At 38.4% G+C, this 21341-nt stretch overlaps 1 protein-coding gene across 2 annotated transcripts in view; it reads right to left on the bottom strand.

Annotated features, from left to right (window-relative positions):
- LOC120856762 (calcium-binding mitochondrial carrier protein SCaMC-1) overlaps positions 1-21341 on the bottom strand; it is a 57554-nt gene that overhangs the window by 33462 nt on the left and 2751 nt on the right. The window contains exons 1-4 of one of the 2 annotated variants that reach the window (XM_040232182.1): positions 18127-19597; positions 12358-12484; positions 8025-8112; positions 495-606 (exon numbers count right to left, since the gene is read on the bottom strand). In XM_040232182.1, the coding sequence (XP_040088116.1) occupies positions 495-606; positions 8025-8112; positions 12358-12484; positions 18127-18246 (447 nt within the window). In that variant the 5' untranslated portion in view covers positions 18247-19597. Of the gene's footprint in view, positions 1-494; positions 607-8024; positions 8113-12357; positions 12485-18126; positions 19598-21341 lie in introns of those variants that run through there. The other variant, XM_040232181.1, reaches the window with a different exon arrangement.

Genomic DNA, 21341 nt, shown 5'->3' with positions numbered 1-21341 from the left:
GCTGAGCAGCTTATCTTCACAAGATTTCTGGAAGGCAGTAGCTCTTCCAAGTTTTGTGAATGGCAAACATAGGAACTACATCTGCAATCTTTATGAAGTCTTGGGTTGGTTGTTTTTTTTTTTTTTTTTTTTTAAGATATTTAGTTCTGTCTGACTCTTTGTGACCCCATGGACTGTAGCCTACCAAGCTCCTCCATCCATGGGATTGTCCAGGCAAGAGTACTGGAGTGGGCTGCCATTTCCTCCTCCAGGGGATCTTTCCGACCCAGAGATGGAACCCAGGTCTCCCGCATTGTAGGCAGATGCTTTACCGTCTGAGCCACCAGGCAAGTCCCCACACCTAACAGAGGATGTAGAATTCTTGTAAGTCAATGAGCTAGCTACAGAGACTTAGGCACCTGACCCACAAGTGCTGCAGAGTACTCCTGGATGATAACTATACCAATGGTTTACAGCTCCAAATAACTGACAATTAATACATAAAATGGACTCACAGTAGAATGTTTCCAGAAACGGATGATTTCCTCAATATCTGTAACGGGGTTAAATAAGAAGTAGTCTCGCCATTCATTCCAGTCCACTGTCATTGTCCCATCGGCATCAATGCTGAAAGCAAAACGAAGCTGGTTAAAAAATAAAATATAATTTTTAAATAAAAATAACATTATTGGCCATGTTGCAGAATGACAATTTTTCTTCCAACTTAATATTCTTCTAAGGTTTTTGGAAATGGCAAATGACAACAAGCATTTGATGATCTGTTAGTTTTAACCATTTTAAATAAAAAGGACTCCAAATTTATAGATCTCACTAAAAGCTACTTTTGGTGCTCCATCAAACTCCAAGCCAATGAGCTAACAAAGATAAAACTGGGGTGTAGTCCATGGAAGATTAATGTGACTATATGGCAATAAACCACCACAATATTGTAATTAGCCTCCGATTAAAATAAATTTTCAAAAATTAAAAAAAAATTGGGGGGTAGTAATGAATAAACTAATGATTCATTTTTCTTACACTGGCTCAGGAAGATAGTTCTTAATGTTCTATTTTAACATTTGGATGTAACTTTGGAATATACTCAATATACGCTATCAATTTTCTTCTCCAGTTTTCTCTATGCTAAGAAACTAGCAGTGATTATATATTTAAAAAATCTATTGTAAAGCAACCATCAATCAATTAAAAAGAAACAGAATTTTTAAAAAATCAAACTTGGTGATTCGGCCTTTTGAGTCTTAAGAAATCCTAGTACCTTATCTTCAGTATTTATAGTTAATATATTGTAGCTTTGAATATTTTTCATTAACTTTTTGCTTGTTTTAGAAGTTTCTTGGCAATAATGTCATTTGTACCTGTTTTTTTTTCCCTAAAAGTGACTCTAAACTGCCCAGGATTTTGACTGTTTTGTTCACTACTGTGAGACCCTGGACATAAAGTGGTCAGCAAAAAGAATGTGCTCAATTATTTGTTTAATTAATGAAAAAAAAAGCTTAAGCATCTCCTTTTTTATTTATTCTATGAATTGTGTGAAAGTGATGCATAAAAGACATCAGACAAATACAATTCTATTTTCATATATTTTTGATATTTCCCAGCTCCATTTTTAACTTTGATCTGCGTACATGAAATTACACTTAAATTTTCACTTGTTCTAGCACACAGGTATTAACATTTCATATTTGCCTAAGTCCTAGTTACTACTGATGTTTATAACATTATTCTTCAGGGTTGCCATATTTATTACTCTATTTTTAGTACTATTTTCCATTTTAATGCAATTGCTTGTCTGATCCTACCCCTCAACGCTCCACATGCAAACATCCTCTACAAGGCAAGGATGTTTATTTATTCACTGATATGGCCAAAGTGTCTAAAACAGTGCCTGGCACAGAGCAAATTACTAACTAAATGAATAAATGAATTTCAAACTCTAGCTTATAGCCACAGAACCCTCAGTGTCAACAAACTTAAGATAGTCCCACGGTGGGTTTAAACTGTATTTCTCTTCAAATTACTAATGCAGTTGACCAATTTATCCTATTCACCTGCTATTCATTTTTTTCTTCTTGTGAAATGCTTGTTCATATCTTTTGCCCATTTTTCTAATGGGCTGTGTCCTTTTCTTAAATGTATATAGTTTTTTATATAATTGATTTAATCCTTCAAGTTATAAATTAGCAAGTACTTTATCTTTTCACTTTATTTATAGTATCCATGAATTATTGTTGCTGTTCAGTCGCTAAATTTATGTCCAACTCTTTGTGACCCCGTGGACTGTGGCATGCCAGGCTCCTCTGTCCTCCACTATCTCCCAGAGTTTGCTCAAATTAATGTCCATTGAGTCAGTGATGCTATCTAACCATCTCATCCTCTGCCACCCCCTTTTCCTTTGCCTTCACTCTTTCCCAGCATCATGGTCTTTTCAAATAAGTCAGCTTTTTGCAACAGGTGGCCAAAATATTGGATCTTCAGCTTCAGCATCAGTCCTTCTAATGACTGTTCAGGGTTGATTTCCTTTAGGATTGACTGGTCTGATCTCCTAGATGCTCTTAATTTTAATATAGCTGAATTTATCAATCTTTTCATTTATGGTTATTGACTTCTGTGTTTTTTAAAATAAACCCTTCCCTATACTGAGATATAGACATCTGCTTATTTTTCCCTTAGAGGTATTACACATTTAGTTTGATTTTTTTAAATTGAAATATAGTTGATTTACAATATTATGCTAGTTTCAGGTATATAGCAAAGAGACTCAGTTGTATATATTTCAGATTATTTTCTGTTACAGGTTATTACAAGATACTGAATATAGTTTCCTGTGGTATACAGTAAATCCTTGTTGCTTATCTATTTTATGTTTAGTAGTTTGTATCTGTTAATCCCATACTCCTAATTTATCCCTCCCCTTACCCTTTCCCCTTTGGTAACCATAATTTGCCTTCTGTTTCTGTGATTTCTATGCATGGCGTAAGGCAGGTATCCAACTGTATTTCTGTCTGCATGGATAACCAGAAGCAGCAGTACCATTTATTGCATAGTCTCTTCTTTTCAAAGGGATTTGCAAAGCTACTTCTCTCATGTGACAAATCCCAAACATGGATGCATCTGTTACTGGGAGGGTAAGTTCCATTTGTCAATTTGTCTATCTGTGTAGCAACACTACTCACTATATCTTAGTTATAGCTTATAACAACTCTTGATAATCTGATGGAGCAGGCCCCCAGCTCCTTATAGCTCTCCAAGAATGTCTTGGTTATTCCTGGATCTGTACAGCTTCATTTTTCTCTGGAAATACTTCATAGTCCAAATGCTGGCGCAAAGAGAACAATTGAGAGGACAGTTCAGGATTGGGAGAAAGCAAGTAGGAATGGTGAAAGAATCAAGAGAAGATTGATGAACTGGTGGAAATGAAGGGGCCAGAGGTCTGTAAGTCAAAATGCAAGTAACCAGAGGAGCAAGACAGTGTAGAATCTAGAGGAAGAAGGGTCATAAGGTAGGATACAGGTATTTAAGACTTCGGAGGAGGAGCAGCTTCAAGTTATGATACAATTCGAGATGATACAATTGCTACCGAAGCAAAATGGAATAAAAGGCTCAGGTGTTGAGGAAGGTGAGGAACATTAATGCTAGAAAGTAAGGGGAACCACCAGCATGAATACCGCGGTTTCCTAGGACTTTGGACAAAGAGAAAATGACCATTTGACAAGTGCCAATGTCCTCAATAGATGTAGAGAGGGAACTAGAGGTAAGGAAATGAGAGGAAAGATGGATGGAGATGAGACCCTAAAAGGAAAGTGGCTTTTTTACTTGGGGCAGAAGATAAAGATACATGAAGCATACATATTTGGGAGAGACACCTATTTCAGCTACTCCCCACCATATCTTCTACTGAAAAAGAACTAGGAGGCTATATTTCAATAGGCTATGGTTCCTGTCTCATACTCTGATGATTCAGCCACAGCTGTTTCAAACAGCACCTTTCACATTTCTTTTCAATGAAATCAGTCTTGGAAATGGTAAGAGACAGTGAAATGGCAGAAAAGAAACTGACATTTGGAGGTCTGTGAGTCACATTGATGGCTGAGCCCTCAAGGGGAAATCTGTGATTTATACTACTGAAAACACAATTGTGAGATAAGAGAAAATGTATAATTTGGTCTCTGTTCACTGATCCTGCCTCAGAGTCCCTACAGCCCTTCTAGTTGATAAGTGATACAAGCTCTAGGGCATCTCTTGTTCTAATGAGGCAACTCTGGCTGGGCACCTGGATGAGGAATGGTCATCAGAAAAACTAAGCCATGATCAGAAGCTTGGAATTTTCAGCCCCTTCCTCCCAACCCCAGCCCCCAATTATCCAGAGAGGGGAAAGGGACTGAAAATGGAGTTAATAACTGATCATGCCTATGTGAAGAAGCCTCCATAAAAATCCCAACAGTATAAGATTGAGGGAGCTTCTGGTTAATAAACACATCCATACACCAGCAGGGTGACATATCCCAACTCCTGTGCTCGGGACCCTCCCAGACCTCCTCTTGTATGTATCTTTTTATTGGCTGTTCACCTGTATCCTTTATAATATTCTTTCATAAACTGATAAACACAAGTACACATTTCCCCAAGTTCTGTGAACCCGTCTGGCAAGTAACTGAACCCAGTGGGGAGAAGGTCATGGGAGCCTCTGATCTGTAGCCAAGTCAGACAGAATATGTGGGTAACCTAGGGACCGCCTACTCCTTGTGACTGGCACCTGAAGTGGACAGCAGTCTTGTGAAACCAAGCCCTGAACTTGTGGGATCTGCCACTACCTCCAGGTCGACAAAGTTAGAACTGAATTACCCAGAATGACATGCAGCTGGCATCGCCGAGAACTGCCTGTTGTGGGGGGAAAACCCACATATTTGGTGACCAGAAGCTTCAGAAGTAAAGTGTTTTGTGCGAGTAACAAAGAAGTCTCGTAAAAGGGAAAATTGAGCTTCTTTTCTAATCCAAACATATTCTAAAATTTGTACTGAAAAAGTATAAATGCTAATAATAATAGTAATAGCCTAACAGTGCAAAAGAATATACATTAGCCACTGGGGAAACAACAAAACCATGATGAGATACCACTTCATAACCACATACCCATGGTTAAAATCAAAAGACGGAAAATAATGTCAGGGAAGATGTGGAGAAATTCAGGCCCTGCACACACTGCTGCTGGGATTGTAAAATGGTGCAGTCACTATGGAAAGCAGTCGGTTGGTTCTTCAAGCAGTTGAACACAGAGTTACCATATGACCCAGCGATTCTTCACTAGGTATATACCCAAGAGAATTATAAACAAGTTCACATAAAACTGTGTGCACAAATATTCATAGCAGCAATATTCATGATAGCTGAATATTGGAAGCAACAAATATTGGAAGTGGAAGCAGCCCGAATGTCCATCTGTTGATGAATGGATAAATAAATATATATATAAAATGGAGTACAACTTGGTCTAAAAAAGGAAGGAAATAGTGATGCATGCTACAACATGGATGAAGCTTGAAAACACGCTAAGTGACAAAAGCTAGACACAAATGCCACATGCTGAATGATTCCACTTTTTTATGAATGTCCAGAACAGACAAAGTAGATCAGTGGCTGCTGGGAGCTTGCAGGGTGAGGAGTAAGGAATGACTGCTAGTGAATACAGAGTTACTCTGGGGGTTGATGAAAATGTTCCAAAATTAGATAATGGTGATGGTTGCACAACTACCTGAAAATAGTAAAAACCAGTGACCTGTAAACTTTAAAAGAATGAATTTTTTGTATGTAAACTACTTATCAATAAGGTTGTCATAAAATATTTATATATACAATTATATAGCATCATTTAAAAATCCACCCTCTATATTACCTGTGATTTATTCTGGAGCTTAGGCTGGAATTTGCATTGGTCCTAAAGCTATCAAAAGGAATATAGGAATAGGATTTCTGGCCAGCAAATCAGAGAAATACTCTCAGTTTCCTGCAAAAATGTGGCTTTGGGGAAGAATATTACATATTCCACTCTCAAAATGCTATTTAAGGGCCTTCCCTGGTGGTCCAATGGGTAGGACTCCATACTTCCACTGCAAGGGGCACAGGTTGGATCCCTGGTTGGGAAACCACACACCACACAGCGAGGCCAAAAATTAAAATTTTTAAAATGCTGTTTATCTCCTTTTCATGTTTTAGCTTTACATTTCTTCAGGAAAGCCTTTCCAATCCAATGTTAACAAAAGTGATGCCAATGGATAGCTCTGAGATTTGGGCCTTCCTATTAAGCAGCTGCTTGCAGAGGAAATTCTGAATAGACAGAAGGGAGGAAAATGCTACCAGATACAAAAGGAGATAAACGTGACAATACAGCCATTTGGAAGAAACTTTTCAGGTACTGTTGAAGACTGAAAACACTGACAAGAATACTAATATAATGTAACTATCCTTTTCTATTTTCTGTTACACTTTTTTTTTAATTGGTCCCTGTACTGCATTTGTAACAAAAAAGCTTTCAAGGACGCTTAGACTTCAGAAATTATCACTCTATCCTGTGAAATAACACACTAAATCTGACTGCCCTGGTTAACAATGTTCAAACTGTATCTCTATTTTCTGAAAGAAATAGGTATTTCTTTTTATGTGTGTTGGGGGGATATTTTCTCTTTTTTAAAAAAATCAAGGTACAACTGATTTATACTATATTAGTTCCAGGTGTACAACAGTGCTTCAAAATTTTTATAGACTATACTCCACTTATAGTGGTCATAAAATATTGGCTTTATTCCCTGTGCTGCACAATATATCCTTGAAGCCTATTTATTTTACACATAGTACTTTGCACCTCTTGTCTCCCTATCTTGCTCTCCCCACTTTCGTCTCCTGCTTAGTAACCACGGGTTTGTTCACTCTGAGTCTGTTTCACCAGTCTGTTCACTAGTTCTTTAGATTCCACATATAAGTGATAATCTACAGTATTTATCTGTCTTTGTCTGACTTATTTCACTAAACATAATCCCTCTAAGTCCATCCATGTTGTTGCAAATGGGAAAATTTCACCCTTTTTTATGGCTGAGTAATATTCCATTGTATATATCTACCACGTCTTCTTTATCCATTCCTCTGTTGATGGACACTTAGGTTGCTTCTTTTTGACTATTATAAATGGTGCTGCTATGAATTCTGGGTGCATGCATCTTTTGAAATAGTCTTTTCATTTTTTTTTTTTTTTTTGATATATACCCAGAGTGAAATTGCTGGATCAAAGAGTTCTATTTTTAGTTTTTTGAGGAACCTGCATACTGTGTTCCACAGTGGCTACATCAAGTTATACTCCCACCAACAAAGTACAAGGGTTCCCTTTTCTCCATGTCCTCATCAGCGTTCTTTATTTGTGGTCTTTTTGACGATGGTCATTCTCACAGGTGTGAGGTGCTATCTCACTGTAGTTCTGATTTGCATTTCTTGGATGATTAGCAATGTTGAGCACTTTTTCATGCTCCTGTTGGCCACCTGTATATCTTTCTTGGAAAAATGTCTGTTCAGTTTTTCTGCCATTTTTTTATTCGATTTGTTTGTTCTTTTGAAATCAGTTTCTTTGTCAGTCAGTGAGGAGACCTTTGGGATTTCTCTCTTATCCAGTCATGTCATGCATAAGATAAAGAAGTGATGCATTTGCTTGACTCCTCATCTTGAAACAATGAGTTCTACTGTCACACTAGAAACCAAATAGGAAACAAGATAGCACTAAAACTTGTAGGCTCCTTCTGTAGAGATTTAGCACCTTCCTGTCATGCCACCAGTCCTGGAGGCCTTGGGAGAGTTTTCTCATTCCTACACGTTAGGTGCATGAGCACACACAAAATGAAAAGGGAGGAAAGCGGGGAAAGATATTGTGAGGAATGACAAGGTGCAGAGAATTGTTTTAAGCCATGCTTACAAATGTAGATCTCTAACACAGGATATTAAAATTAAAAAAAAAAAAAACAGTTGTCAATACATGAAGAGCTTACCTTTGAAGAATCAATTCTGCTTGTTGTTCAGAAATAGTTAGACCTAGTATCTGGAGAGACTGGACAATTTCAGAAGCCTCAATTTTTCCTTTAAAAAATAAAAATTATAAACTCAGAACTGACAAGGACCTTAGAAATATGACTTTCAAATCCCTTACTTTATAAGGGAAAGCCTTGAACTGATTAAGGTAATATTATGAATTTAGATGAGTTACAGATTTGCTTAAATACATACTGCACACCAACTCAAATTTTAACAAATATATTAAATAAGTACACATATATTATTTCATTCAAAAATCATAACAGCCTTGTAGGTAAATAATGATTCCATCAAAAGAAGAAACTGAGCTTACATGGCCCTACAAAGAAACCACATTAAGAAGAAACAGAACTGAAGTGCAAATCAAGACACTCAAATTTTGAAGTAAATTCAGTTAAGGTAGGATCTCTTAAATATAAAGTATACATTTATTAAATGATGAAGCATTTATTATGCATAAAGATGTATTGCACTGAGTTAAAAGAAAGTAGAAAAATGACTAAATGAAGCCAAAGAGTGTGAAATATTCTTTTGAGAGATCTAGCAATAAAAATGAAGAAAGCACGGATAGCAGGATGATGGAAGAAGGAAAATTATTATGATGAGAGCAATTAGAGCATGCTGTGGAAAGAAGAAATAGAGAAGAAGAAAGAGAAAATACAAGCAGTAAATTGTAAGACTGCATTTCCCTGAAGCAGTTCACAGACTCATGATGATCCTAAGACTAGTATGAATAGAAAAGGATGAAACAAAACAAGAGAGGGTCTGATGCCAAACCAGGATTAATAGCAAAGTTCTCTAGGAAAAGAGGAAGACAAAAATTACTGTTAGTGGTGAGAGGAAAAGACTGCACTTAAGAGAAGGACTTTGAAGGGATGACAGGATTGGGAGAGAACTTTCTAGGGAGAAGAAAGGAGCAGCATGAGAATCTGGACAGCCAGAGGCTTTCAGAAACAGTCAGCCTTTTCAGCAATGAAAGTCTTCCAACACCATTCTGAATAATCACCTTTATAATTGCCCTCTCAAAGAAATACAGTTGATTTTCATTATTCGCACTGGTTACTTCCTATAAGGTCACTGTGAACACAGAATTAAGGGAAGCGGAACCATTGTTCCTAAGGTAAATATGGGGTTAGGTTCCTGTAAGCCTCTCGTTTTCTCATCAACTGATTAATACAAAAACTTGTTTGCTGTGTGTTTCTGTTTAAATTCACCTTGTTATATATATATGTTATTAACATATTAAGATATATAAGTTAATGCTGACTCATCAACAGTGAGCTCATGGTCAACAGCACTATAACTCTTGTCTGAGTAAAGTGTTTTGACACATATATTTTTCTCCAAAGACACTTCACAGCCTTCCCACATTTAGGAATGCACATCAACATTTCAGCACTGCTCTTGGTAGCCATTGTAAATAGTGAAACCATTAACAAAAAAAACACAAAAATGCAAAAGACATGGCACCAAATAGGCTGCAGAAGGACTTATTTACAGTACAAAAGCTACAACAGGGAAGCAGAGCATCATCTTATTCTGTCTCAGCTAGAGATGTGCTCACCAAGCAAATGAAGCTTGTGGCTTCTCTATGCAAACCCATGAATGACTGCAAAAGTACTGTGAGTATAATTTGGGGGTTACTTCTGGAGTTAAATTTTATCAAGTAGACAAATTCTCAAATACAGAATTCATGAATAATTAGGATAGATTATATATGCTTTCCTTTGTTGTTGGTTAATCGCTAAGTTGTGTCTAACTCTTTTGCAAGCCAATGGACTACAGCCTGCCAGATTCCCCTGTCCATGGATTTCCCAGGCAAGAATACTGGAGTGAGTTGCCACTGCCTTCTCCAGGGAATCTTCCCAACCCAGGGATCAAACTCGTGCCTCCTGTATTGGCAGGCACATTCTTTATCAGTGAGCCACTAGGGAAGTCCCAGTTTCCTTTATGAAAGTCTAATAAACACAAATATGAACCTGTAATGGGAAAGTGTTTTTAAATATACAAACAAGATAAATTGAGAGGAAACTGTTTGTTCTACTACAAATGTATCATAAGTTTCACCATTAATACAACATTGTAAGTCAACTATACTTCAATTAAAAACTAAAATAGAAATACTTCACCTTTATTTCTTCTGGTTCATTTAGAACTTTCTGAAATTAACCATTGATATGTGCACACCATACACACTGGATGATCAGCCTCTACTTATCTGGAGATGATCCTTAGTTAGCTCCATCTCCCAGGAACTGCCTGACCTAACACTATATAGACAGTCCTTTCTATGCAGAGAGTTCAGGGTGGGATGAAAGTTTGTGGGAAGAAACTAAGTTGACTGTAAGAACTGAATTTTGCTATAAGATTAGACTAAGGTAGACTTGGGGCATACAATGTAAGGTTTATGGGTGCTAATAAATGTTCTAACAGTACTACTTTCCACCACAAACTCAGTTCTTCCTAGCTGAGAGTCACAGATTTGAACAATCATCAAAACCATTCAAAGGATTTAGTAGTTTGTTTGAAGGAACTTGCCTTGAATCTAACTAAAGTTAAGGTTCAGTATAAACCAGGGCTTTGCTGGTGGCTCAGTTGGTGAAGAATCCACCTGCAACGCAGGAAACACCGGTTCGACTCCTGGGTGGGGAAGATCTGCTGGAGAAGAAATAGGCTCCCCTCTCCAGTATTCTTGCGCTTCCCTTTTGGCTCAGCTGGCAAAGAATCTGCCTGCAATGCAGGAGACCTGGGTTCGATCCCTGGGTTTGGAAGACCCCTGGAGAAGGGAACAGCTACCCATTCCAGTATTCTGACCTGGAGAATTCCATGGACTCTATAGACCTTGGGGGTCACAAAGAATCGGACTTGATTGAGTGACTCATTTCGGGCTTCCCTGGTGGCTCAGCTGGTAAAGAATCTGCCTGCAATGCAGGAGACCTGGGTTCGATCCCTGGGTTGGGAAGATCTTCTGGAGAAGGGAACTGCTATGCACTCCAGTATTCTCGCCTGGAGAATCCCATGGACAAAGGAGACTGGTGGGCTACAGTCCATGGGGTTGCAAAGAGTTAGACACGACTGAGAGACTAACACACACATAGTCGATGGGGTTGCAAAGAGTTGTACACGACTGAGAGATTTTCACTTTCACTTTTCAGCAAACTATAACCTTCTGGCCAAATAAGGCCAGTTGCCTGCTTTTACAAATAAAGTTTTATTGGTACACAGCTATGCCCACTCATTTACATATTATCTAGGCTGTTTCTGCAGGGTGACAACAGAGATGAGTGCCTGCAACTGAGATCATATGGCTCACTAGGCTAAATATTTCCTATCTGGCCTTTTATTAAAAAAAAAAAAAGTTTGCCTACCCTGGTATGAACCATATTTTCTGTTTATTTTTTTAACTTGTTTCTTGAATAATAAATCTGTGAATGGAATGGCCTCAACCACTTATGCATGGGGAGGGGTCTGAGGCTACATTATATATTTTTAAAATAAACTCCCTCTTCTTATCAAAGGTTGCCTCTGGTGATAAGGGTTTGAGCTGCTTCCTTTCTCCTACTGTGGCCCTTGCTTTTTGCTCTACATGACTGGGACTCTAACTCCAAGCTATTAATAAATAGAAAAACCATAATCCCAATCAGAAGGTATATATTTAAATATCTATCTGCTATTTTCTTTTCTAACTTTCATAATCAGAGTATCTTCTCTGATCACAGGTAATTCTTTCAAAAAGACTTATCAAATATAAGATAATCTTAAAGTTGTTTAAAGTTTAGAATATAAAACACTTGTGAAAGTGAAGTCACTCAGTCGTGTCTGACTCTTTGCAACCCCGTGGACCATAGCCCACCAGGCTCCTCCATCCATGGGGTTCTCCAGGCAAGAATACTGGAGTGGGTTGCCATTTTCTTCTCCAGGGAAACACTTGTGCTTAGTATGAATAAAAATAAATCTTGCTCAGAGAGCAAGAAAACATAATTGTTATTTTTAAACCATAACTTTAAGTCAAATCAGTATAAGGTTCCATAATTAATATTTTACAAAAGGCCCTACTCACAGTTTATGATTCATTGGACAAAACTACATATAACTTTTCCCCACTAAAAACATTCTATATAAAAATCATATACCCTCTGAGCCACCAGGGAAGCCCCAAGAAAAACAAATGTTAGCACAAGCAATAATTATCATCTAAAAAAGACAGACTAAAATATACATTCTTTTAAACTTTTGGAAGCATAGAAGTGCTTCTTCATAGCTGTTGATAAACAGAAAATAAAGACAAACCATCATTATTTTTGTCCAAACTCCTAAATGCCAATTTCATTTTTTTCTCATGGTCTTTAAGGTACTTCATAAATTCTTCAAAATCCAGCTTCCCATCTTTGTTGACATCACCAGTAGTGAAAATTTTCTATAAAAAAGAAAAAAATTAGAGATATTTTATATGAGTTAAAAATACTGAATTTTTTGTACAAAAACTTTAAGCAAATTGGCTATTTTCCTATTAAGAAATGTATTTTATAAATTCTAAGATAGAAGACAAAATCTTGACCTAAATTTAAATGTTTAAAATAGTCTTTTTCCCTTTGAATTTCCAAAATTACATGACTTCTTCCTAAAGATAATCCTTATAAAAAGCTGTGATATCAAACTGTCTCTATCAAGAAAAATCATTTGTTTTGAGAAATATTATTTCACAAACAATAATATACATACACACTATATATATATATATATATATAAAATGTTCAGTTCAGTTCAGTCGCTCAGTCATGTCTGACTATTTACGACCCCATGAATCTCCGCATGCCAGGCCTCCCTGTCCATCACCAACTCCTGGAGTTTACCCAAACTCATGTCCATAGAGTTGGTGATGCCATCCAGCCATCTCATCCTCTGTCATCCCTTTCTCCTCCTGCCCCCAGTCTCTCCCAGCATCAGGGTCTTTTCCAATGTATATGGACACAATAATATAATATGTATACTATGTATATAATTATATGAATACAACACAAGATGGATACTATATATTCACATATAATACTATAGTATGTATACACATAACACTAGATATGGACACACATATATACAAAAGATAAATGTATACCAGTAATGTAGGGTTAGGTTAACATGTTTGTTTTTTTTTAATATTATAATTTACCACAGTAACAGAATAAAAAAGTCATGATCACCCTAGTAAATGTGGAAAAATTTTTGATGGATTCTACATCATTATGACTAAAAATTCTGAGCAAACTACAAACTCTGAGTAGTGCTTCCTCAAACTAATAAAGGGTATCTACAAAGAATTCTGGTCTTTTTTGTTTAAACTAGTATCAGTAGAATTCTCTTATCTGCAACCTAAATAGTCTTGATTCAAATGCCACCAATCATTACATTTTAAAAGCAAATACATTTTATTGTCACTAAAAAATAATTATTAATCTTTAATTACTTTCAAAATTAGATTAAGGATGATTTTCATCTAGAAATTATTTTCTGACTACTCAATACATACACTGAGATTTGCACTTGTGTCTTGGCTCAAAGGCAGGAAGAAGAGTGAGAAACTTTATAGTAGGAAAAAAGGAGTTTCCCAGTGTGCCCTGACTGGAGACTGCTGGCCTGGGAAAACTTCTGGATTTAAGTGGGTCACCCTGTGAGATTGGTTGGGGGACATATTTAGCTCTCTCTGGTTGGTCCTAAATTGGAAGCAGGGACAAAAATAGGGGAAACTGTCAGTGATCAATCAATTCCTGGCCATTTGGGGCTGTTACCGAAGTCATTATTTAGCTTCTTGGACTGTCACCAGAGATAGCATTCCCTGAAATAAAAGGTTTTGTGTGGTTACTGTATTGCTGTAAAGAGCAATATTGCATAGGAACCTGGAATGTGAGGTCCATGAATCAAGGCAAATTGGAGGTGAAAAAACAGGAGATGGCAAGAGTGAACACTGACATTTTAGGAATCAGTGAACTAAAATGGACTGCACTGGGTGAATTTAACTCAGATGAGCATTATATATACTACTATGAGCAAGAATGCCTTAGAAGAAATGTATTAACCATCATAGTCAACAAAAGGGTCTGAAATGCAGTACTTAGATGCAATCTCAAAAATGCCAAAAATGATCTCTGCTTGTTTCCAAGGCAAGCCATTCAATATCATGGTAATCCAAGTCTATGCCCCGACCAGTAATGCTGAAGTTGAACAGCCCCAGAAGCTAAAGTTGAACAGTTCTATGAAGACCTACAATACCTTCTAGAATTAACACCAAAAAAAGATGTCCTTTTCATTATAGGGGACTGGAATGCAAACGTAGGAGTCAAGAAACACCTGGAGTAACAGGCAAATTTAGCCTTGGAATATGGAATGAAGCAGGGCAAAGGCTAATAGAGTTCTGCGAAGAGAATGCACTGGTCATAAAAAACACCCTCTTCCAACAATGCAAGAGAAGACTCTACACATGGACATCACCAGATGGTCACAAAGTCAGCAAAAACAACACCGGGAGCTGACTGTGGCTGTGGCTCAAATCATGAACTCCTTAGAACTCACTAGACCATTCAGGTATGACCTAAATCAAATCCCTAACAGTTATACATTGGAAGTGAGAAACAGATTTAAGGGACTAGATCTGATAGAGTACCTGATGAACTATGGACAGAGGTTTGTGACACCCCCAAGAAAAAGAAATGCAAAAAAAAGCAAAATGGCTGTCTGAGGGGGCCTTACAAATAGCTGTGAAAACAAGAGAAGCAAAAACCAAAGGAGAAAAGGAAAGATATACCCATCTGAATGCAGAGTTCCAAAGAATAGCAAGAAGAGATTAAAAAAAACCTTCCTCAGCAATCAGTGAAAAGAAATAGAGGAAAACAACAGAATGGGAAAGACTAGAGATCTCTTCAAGAAAATGAGAGATACCAAGGGAACATTTCATGCAAAGATGGGCTCAATAAAGGACAGAAATGGTGTGAACCTAATAGAAGCAGATGTTAAGAAGAGGTGGCAAGAATACACAGAAGAACTGTACAAAAAAGATCTTCATGACCCAGAATCACTATGGTGTGATCACTCACCTAGAGCCAGACATCCTGGAATGTGAAGTCAAGTGGGCCTTAGCAAGCATCACTATGAACAAAGCTGGTGGAGGTGATGAAATTCCATGTGAGCTATTTCAAATCCTGAAAGATGATGCTGTGAAAGTGCTGCACTCAACATGCCAGCAAATGTGGAAAACTCAGCAGTGGCCACAGGACTGGAAAAGGTCAGTTTTCATTCCAATCCCAAAGAAAGGCATTGCCAAAGAATGCTCAAACTACTGCACAATTGCACTCATCTCACATGCTAGGAAAGTAATGCTCAAAATTATCCAAGCCAGGCTCAACAATATGTGAACCGTGAACTTCCAGATGTTCAAGCTGGTTTTAGAAAAGGCAGAGGAACCAGAGATCAAATTGTCAAAATCCGCTGGATCATTGAAAAGGCAGGAGAATTCCAGAAAAACATCTATTTCTGCTTTATTGACTATCCCAAAGCCTTTGACTGTGTGGATCACAATAAACTGTGAAAAATTCTGAAAGAGATGGGAATACCAGACCACCTGACCTGCCTCTGGAGAAACCTATACGCAGGTCAGGAAGCAACAGTTAGAACTGGACATGGAACAACAGACTGGTTCCAAATAGGAAAAGGAGCACGTCAAGGCTGTACATTGTCACCCTGCTTATTTAACGTATATGCACAGTACATCATGAGAAACACTGGGCTGGAGGAAGCACAGCTGGAATCAAGATTGCCAGGAGAAATCTCAATCACCTCAGATATGCAGATGACACCACCCTTATGGGCAGAAAATGAAGAACTAAAGAGCCTCTTGATGAAAGTGAGAGAGGAGAGTGAAAAAGTTGGCTTAAAGTTCAACATTCAGAAAACGAAGATCATGGCATCTAGTCCCATCACTTCATGGCAAATAGATGGGGAAACAGTGGAAACAGTGGCAGACTTTATTTGGGGGGCTCCAAAATCACTGCAGATGGTGATTGCAGCTGTGAAATTAAAAGACGCTTACTCCTTGGAAGGAAAGTTATGACCAACCTAGACACCATATTAAGAAGCAGAGACATTACTTTGCCAACAAAGGTCTGTCCAGTCAAGGCTATGGTTTTTCTAGTAGTCATGTAGGGACATGAGAGTTGGACTATAAAGAAAGCTGAGCGCTGAAGAGTTTATGCTTTTGAATGGTAGTGTTGGAGAAGACTATTGAGAGTCCTTTGGACTGCAAGGACATCCAACCAGTCCATTCTAAAGGAAATCAGTCCTGAATGTTCATTGGAAGGACTGCTGTTGAAGCTGAAACTCCAATACTTTGGCCACCTGATGCGAAGAGCTGACTCATTTGAAAAGACCCTGATGCTGGGAAAGACTGAAGCGAGAGGAGAAGGGGACAACAGAGGATGAGATGGTTGGATGGCATCACTGACTCAATGGACGCGAGTCTGAGTGAACTCTGGGAGGTGGTGATGGACAGGGAGTCCTGGCGTGCTGCAGTCCATAGGGTCGCTAAGAGTCAGACACGACTGAGTGACTGAAATGAACTGAACTGAACTGATGTGGTTACTGCAGAGTCCACTGGAGTTTTGATATGTAAGCCCTCATCAGCAACAAAAAGCCTTTTTATATGGCTCACACCATCTATTACCAAGAACAACAACAAACAAACAAACAAACAAAATTTTTGTTTTGATAAAGAAAATGTGTTTCAAAGACTGAACCTGTTTATGGCATAATCTAGAATTTCTTATGAAAGGTTAGTTTATTCCTAATAAATAAATAAAAGTCACACTTGAAAATCTAAGTACAAGAGAAGCTTTAAAAAGGCATTAAGGGCAATAGGTTTAAAAAGAAAAACATAAAAATCCAAGTGCAATTTACAGAGAGAATATTTTCGACTGGCCTGGTCTATAGACAACATGCAGTCCAGGCCTCTGATATTACAAATGAAGAAATCAAGACACAGTGCTTGGCATATAAAATGTGCTCAAAATACAACTGATCAATGACTGAATGGATGATTAAAATACAGACTTCCAAAGTTCACACAGCTTATTAGAAGAAGAGTTTTACCAAATCTTAACATGACAGAACTCAACTGACAGTTTTTTGAGCATGAAGTGCCAATTTTTCAAATGAATTTGCCAATCTTTACCTCTCATGGATCTCCCAGTCTTCTGAGTTAAACATCCAAAGAGCAAATATTATTGGAAAACAATAATTATACTCAATAATAACTTCCAAACAGAAAGTTACTTGGAAATAACAGAAATGCATGCGGCATCACGTACTGAGAAGGATCCTCTAACCTAGGTTGCTGGGGGAAAGATCTGGAAAGCAAACAATGCCCAAGCTCATTTTTAAAAGTCTGATGATTAAAGCAAGTTATAAGGACATATTGGCTTGGGTGAGACCCCAAGACTACAAGCCATTCAGACTGATTGTCCTCCTTCAAAGTCCAATATTAGAGAAGTTTCAACTACCACACAACTCTCAAAACACACACATAGTGATTATGCCACTTCCCTAAAGAGGGGAGGGATCATTCTTGGGGTTGATGCTCATAGGCTACTAATAACAGGTGAGTACCTTGAACAAGGTGACTCCAAAAACCAGTTTGCATCCAATATCTTGAGAGCAATTTGAATTCAGAAGCCCGAGTTCATCTCTAGTCAGTTATTTTGTCTCAGGACTTGCCTTGAAGTCTTTTTCCTTCCCTGGATACTTTTGGAACACTTCATAATGATTAGTTATTGTACTCCTTACTATATTCCTAAATTATCATATTAGAGCCAGGGAGGAAACTGAGAAAAATGCTTGAGAAGACTATTAGTAACATTGTTATTCTTCCTACAGTAACATTGGTAATTGACCTGAAAACTATACTGGCAGCCCAGATCAAGTTTAGGAACCTGTAAATTTGACCATAGGCTTCTCTGCCCAAGGCTCCTCCAGAATTCTCAGCCCCATCTCTCCGATCTCAGCCCCTCTGAAGCCCACCTTCCCTCCATCCTGAATGACCCCTACACCCTGCAGGCCTTTCTGAAGCTCAAAGATGTCCAGGGTCCCGTCTTCATTATGGTCTAGGTGAGAAAACAGTTTTTCATAGGAGGCGTCCATCTGGGATGTCTCTGGCGGGAGAAGCGACTAGAGTGGTCCACGCTGTGACCCTGTGAGTCTCGAGGTGAATGTGAAAGGCAAGATGGCAATCTCTGCCCACCGCAGGCCGAGGTGGAAGAGACCTGAAGTAGCAGCTGTCTCTCTGCTACCAAAGCCAAAGCCCTTTTGCCAGGTACAGAACAGGAAGGCGACCGTGCAGGCAACGGCTCCGGAGCAGAGGCACACGGTGCACGCGGCGGTGGGGCCCGATCTGGCGTGCGAGGTCGCGGAGTTCCCGCCTCACCCCCTGGTCATCCAATCAGAAAGCCTGTTTCCACCTCACTCCAGGAAGAGTCTTTTCTCCAGAAGCTTCCTCAAAGACTTCTGCACAGGTCTGTCTCTAAAGGTAGAACTTCTTTTTAGAGAAAAGTGGGTAGGGGAATTTTGAGAGATGGACTATGGAGTTGTAATGACTAGTGGTGTTGGTCCACCTTTTTTTTCTTTTTTTTTAAGTTGTTTAATCACACTTTTTAAGACTTCTTCTAAGGTTAAGGAACTTGGGAATCCTTGTAACGATGCTTGGAAACTGAATGAAAATTTGCCAGCGTGGGCCTTTCCTTCTGTGATCACCCCCATGCCCCTAGGCCAGGTCATTATCTTCACTGGGTTTCTGCAGTGGCTCCAGAACAAATATGAAATTCTTTGAGCTGCTTACCTTCTAGCTCTTGGTAATCCTCTCAGCTGTAACAGTCCTATGCCTCTTATGATTCTAAATCTCTCCTGAGAAAGTTACAGTAAGAGAAGAGTTTGTGCCTGTGAATACATGGCAGGCAACTTAAGTTTTAAAATTGTCCATGACTTCAGAGGCCAACTGAAGACAACTGTTAGATCAGTTAGCTGTGAACATGGGTACAGGAATATCTTCATATGCTACACAGTCTGCCCCATTTTCCCTCCACCTATTAATAAAAGAATTACTACTAAATGGTGCCACGATTGAGGAGAAATAAAAAATAATCTGTAAACATCTGTATAAAAAAAGTCAAGGTCTTCCTTTTTTCATTATATTGCCTTATTCGTTCTAAATCTAGATTTTTTTTTTTTTTTTTTGGTTTGGTCCTATACTATTACAAAGCTTTCCAAGCCTAAATTGAATCAAAATAAGAACTTCCAGGTAAAATTGCTGACTCTTCATCAGTTTATTTTTCTGATTTCCATTTCAGTAAATTAAAATTCAGATTATTTCTTCTCCTCTTTGATGTTCTGAAATTTTTTTCCTCAGAATATCTCAAATGATATCCAAATATTAATATCCTTTTAGAATGTTTTAATGTGGCCTTTGATGAAAAACAAGGAGGAGGAGGAAGGGCAGAAGGAAGAAAAGGAGAGGGAGGAGGGGAGAGGAAGGGGGAAAGGGAGGAGGGATATTCTAAGATAAAAAAAAAGCAGACAGAATTACTAGATTCTTATGGGAATATTAGCAATAACTACTGTATTTCCTTGTTTCTCATACTACCTTCTACAAACAATTCCTGAACCCTAGAAGAACTTAATGTGAATTTTATCTCTTCTAAAACATTAATTTCATAATGAGGCAATTTGGAAACATGTAAAGGCAGGGCCAATCAGAAGAGGAAACCGTAGTGCATTCGCTTCTGGCCTATGTGTCAGGCACTGTGCCCGGGGGCTCATGGGAAGGACTGATGCTGGAGCTGAAACTCCAGTACTTTGGCCACCTCATGCGAAGAGTTGACTCATTGGAAAAGACTCTGATGCTGAGAGGGATTGGGGGCAGGAGGAAAAGGGGACGACAGAGGATGAGATGACTGGATGGCATCACCGACTCGATGGACATGAGTTTGAGTGAACTCCGGGAGCTGGTGATGGACAGGGAGGCCTGGCGTGCTGCGATTCATGGGGTCACAAAGAGTCGGACGTGACTGAGCGACTGAACTGAACTGAACTGATGCTACAAGGGTAGGCAAGAAACCATAAAAAGAGCAATTCACCAAGAAGATATAACAATGCTAAATCTGAATTCACCAGTAGTACAGTCCCCTGCTGCTAAGTCACTTCAGTCATGTCCGACTCTGTGTGACCCCAGAGATGGCAGCCCACCAGGCTCCCCCGTCCCTGGGATTCTCCCAGCAAGAACACTGGAGTGGGTGTACAGTCCACTATATAGTCTATTTTTAAACTATAAAAGGGGGAAACTGACAAAATTATAAAGTTGGCAAATCTACAATTATAGAGATTCTGACACTTCTTTTTAATACTGACTATAATAACAGTATTAGATAGTTTAAAGCCTATAATTAGTTGATTGTTTATTAGGTACCAGGTATTATTCTAAGTATTTAACATATTTCAATTCATTTATACTTCACATAACTCTATGAAATAAGTACTGATATCACCTCTGTCACAGATGTGGAAACTGAGGCTAGAGAGATTTTAAAATTTGCCCCAAAGTTATCAAGTAAGTAGCACAATCGTGATTTAAACCCAGATAGTTTGGCTAGACTTTTCTTACAAGTTTGTCTATGTGTGCAAAAAGATGCTTATCTGGCAAAACTATGGAAACAAAAGATCAGTGGTTGGGGTTGGGAATGAATAGGCAGAGCACAGAGGACTTTTAGGGCAGTAATAGCACTCTATATGATATAATAATAATGAATACATGTCATTATACATTTGTCCAAACCCATAGAATATACAATACCAACAGTGAACCCTAAAGTAAGCTATGAACTTAAAGTGATAATGATGTGTCAATGTAGGTTCATCCTTGGTAAAAAAAAAAAAAAAAGAAAAAAAAAGTACCACTCTGTTAAATGATGTTGACAGTGGGGGAGGCTTATGTATGTGATGTCTAGGGGCAGAGGGTGTATGGGAAATCTCTGTACCTTCCTCTCAATTTTGTTGTAAACCAAAAACTGCTCTAAAAAATACTTTTATATATTTATCTTATCTTATACAGCATTTCAGAGAAGGCAATGGCACCCCACTCCAGTATACTTGCCTGGAAAATCCCATGGACGGAGTAGCCTGGAAGGCTGCAGTCCATGGGGTCGCTGAGGGTTGGACACAACTGAGCGACTTCACTTTCACATTTC

The sequence above is a fragment of the Oryx dammah genome, unplaced genomic scaffold, assembly GCF_014754425.2.
Source record: "Oryx dammah isolate SB20612 unplaced genomic scaffold, SCBI_Odam_1.1 HiC_scaffold_28, whole genome shotgun sequence".
Taxonomy (NCBI): domain Eukaryota; kingdom Metazoa; phylum Chordata; class Mammalia; order Artiodactyla; family Bovidae; genus Oryx; species Oryx dammah.
This window is presented reverse-complemented; position numbering and strand designations above follow the sequence as displayed.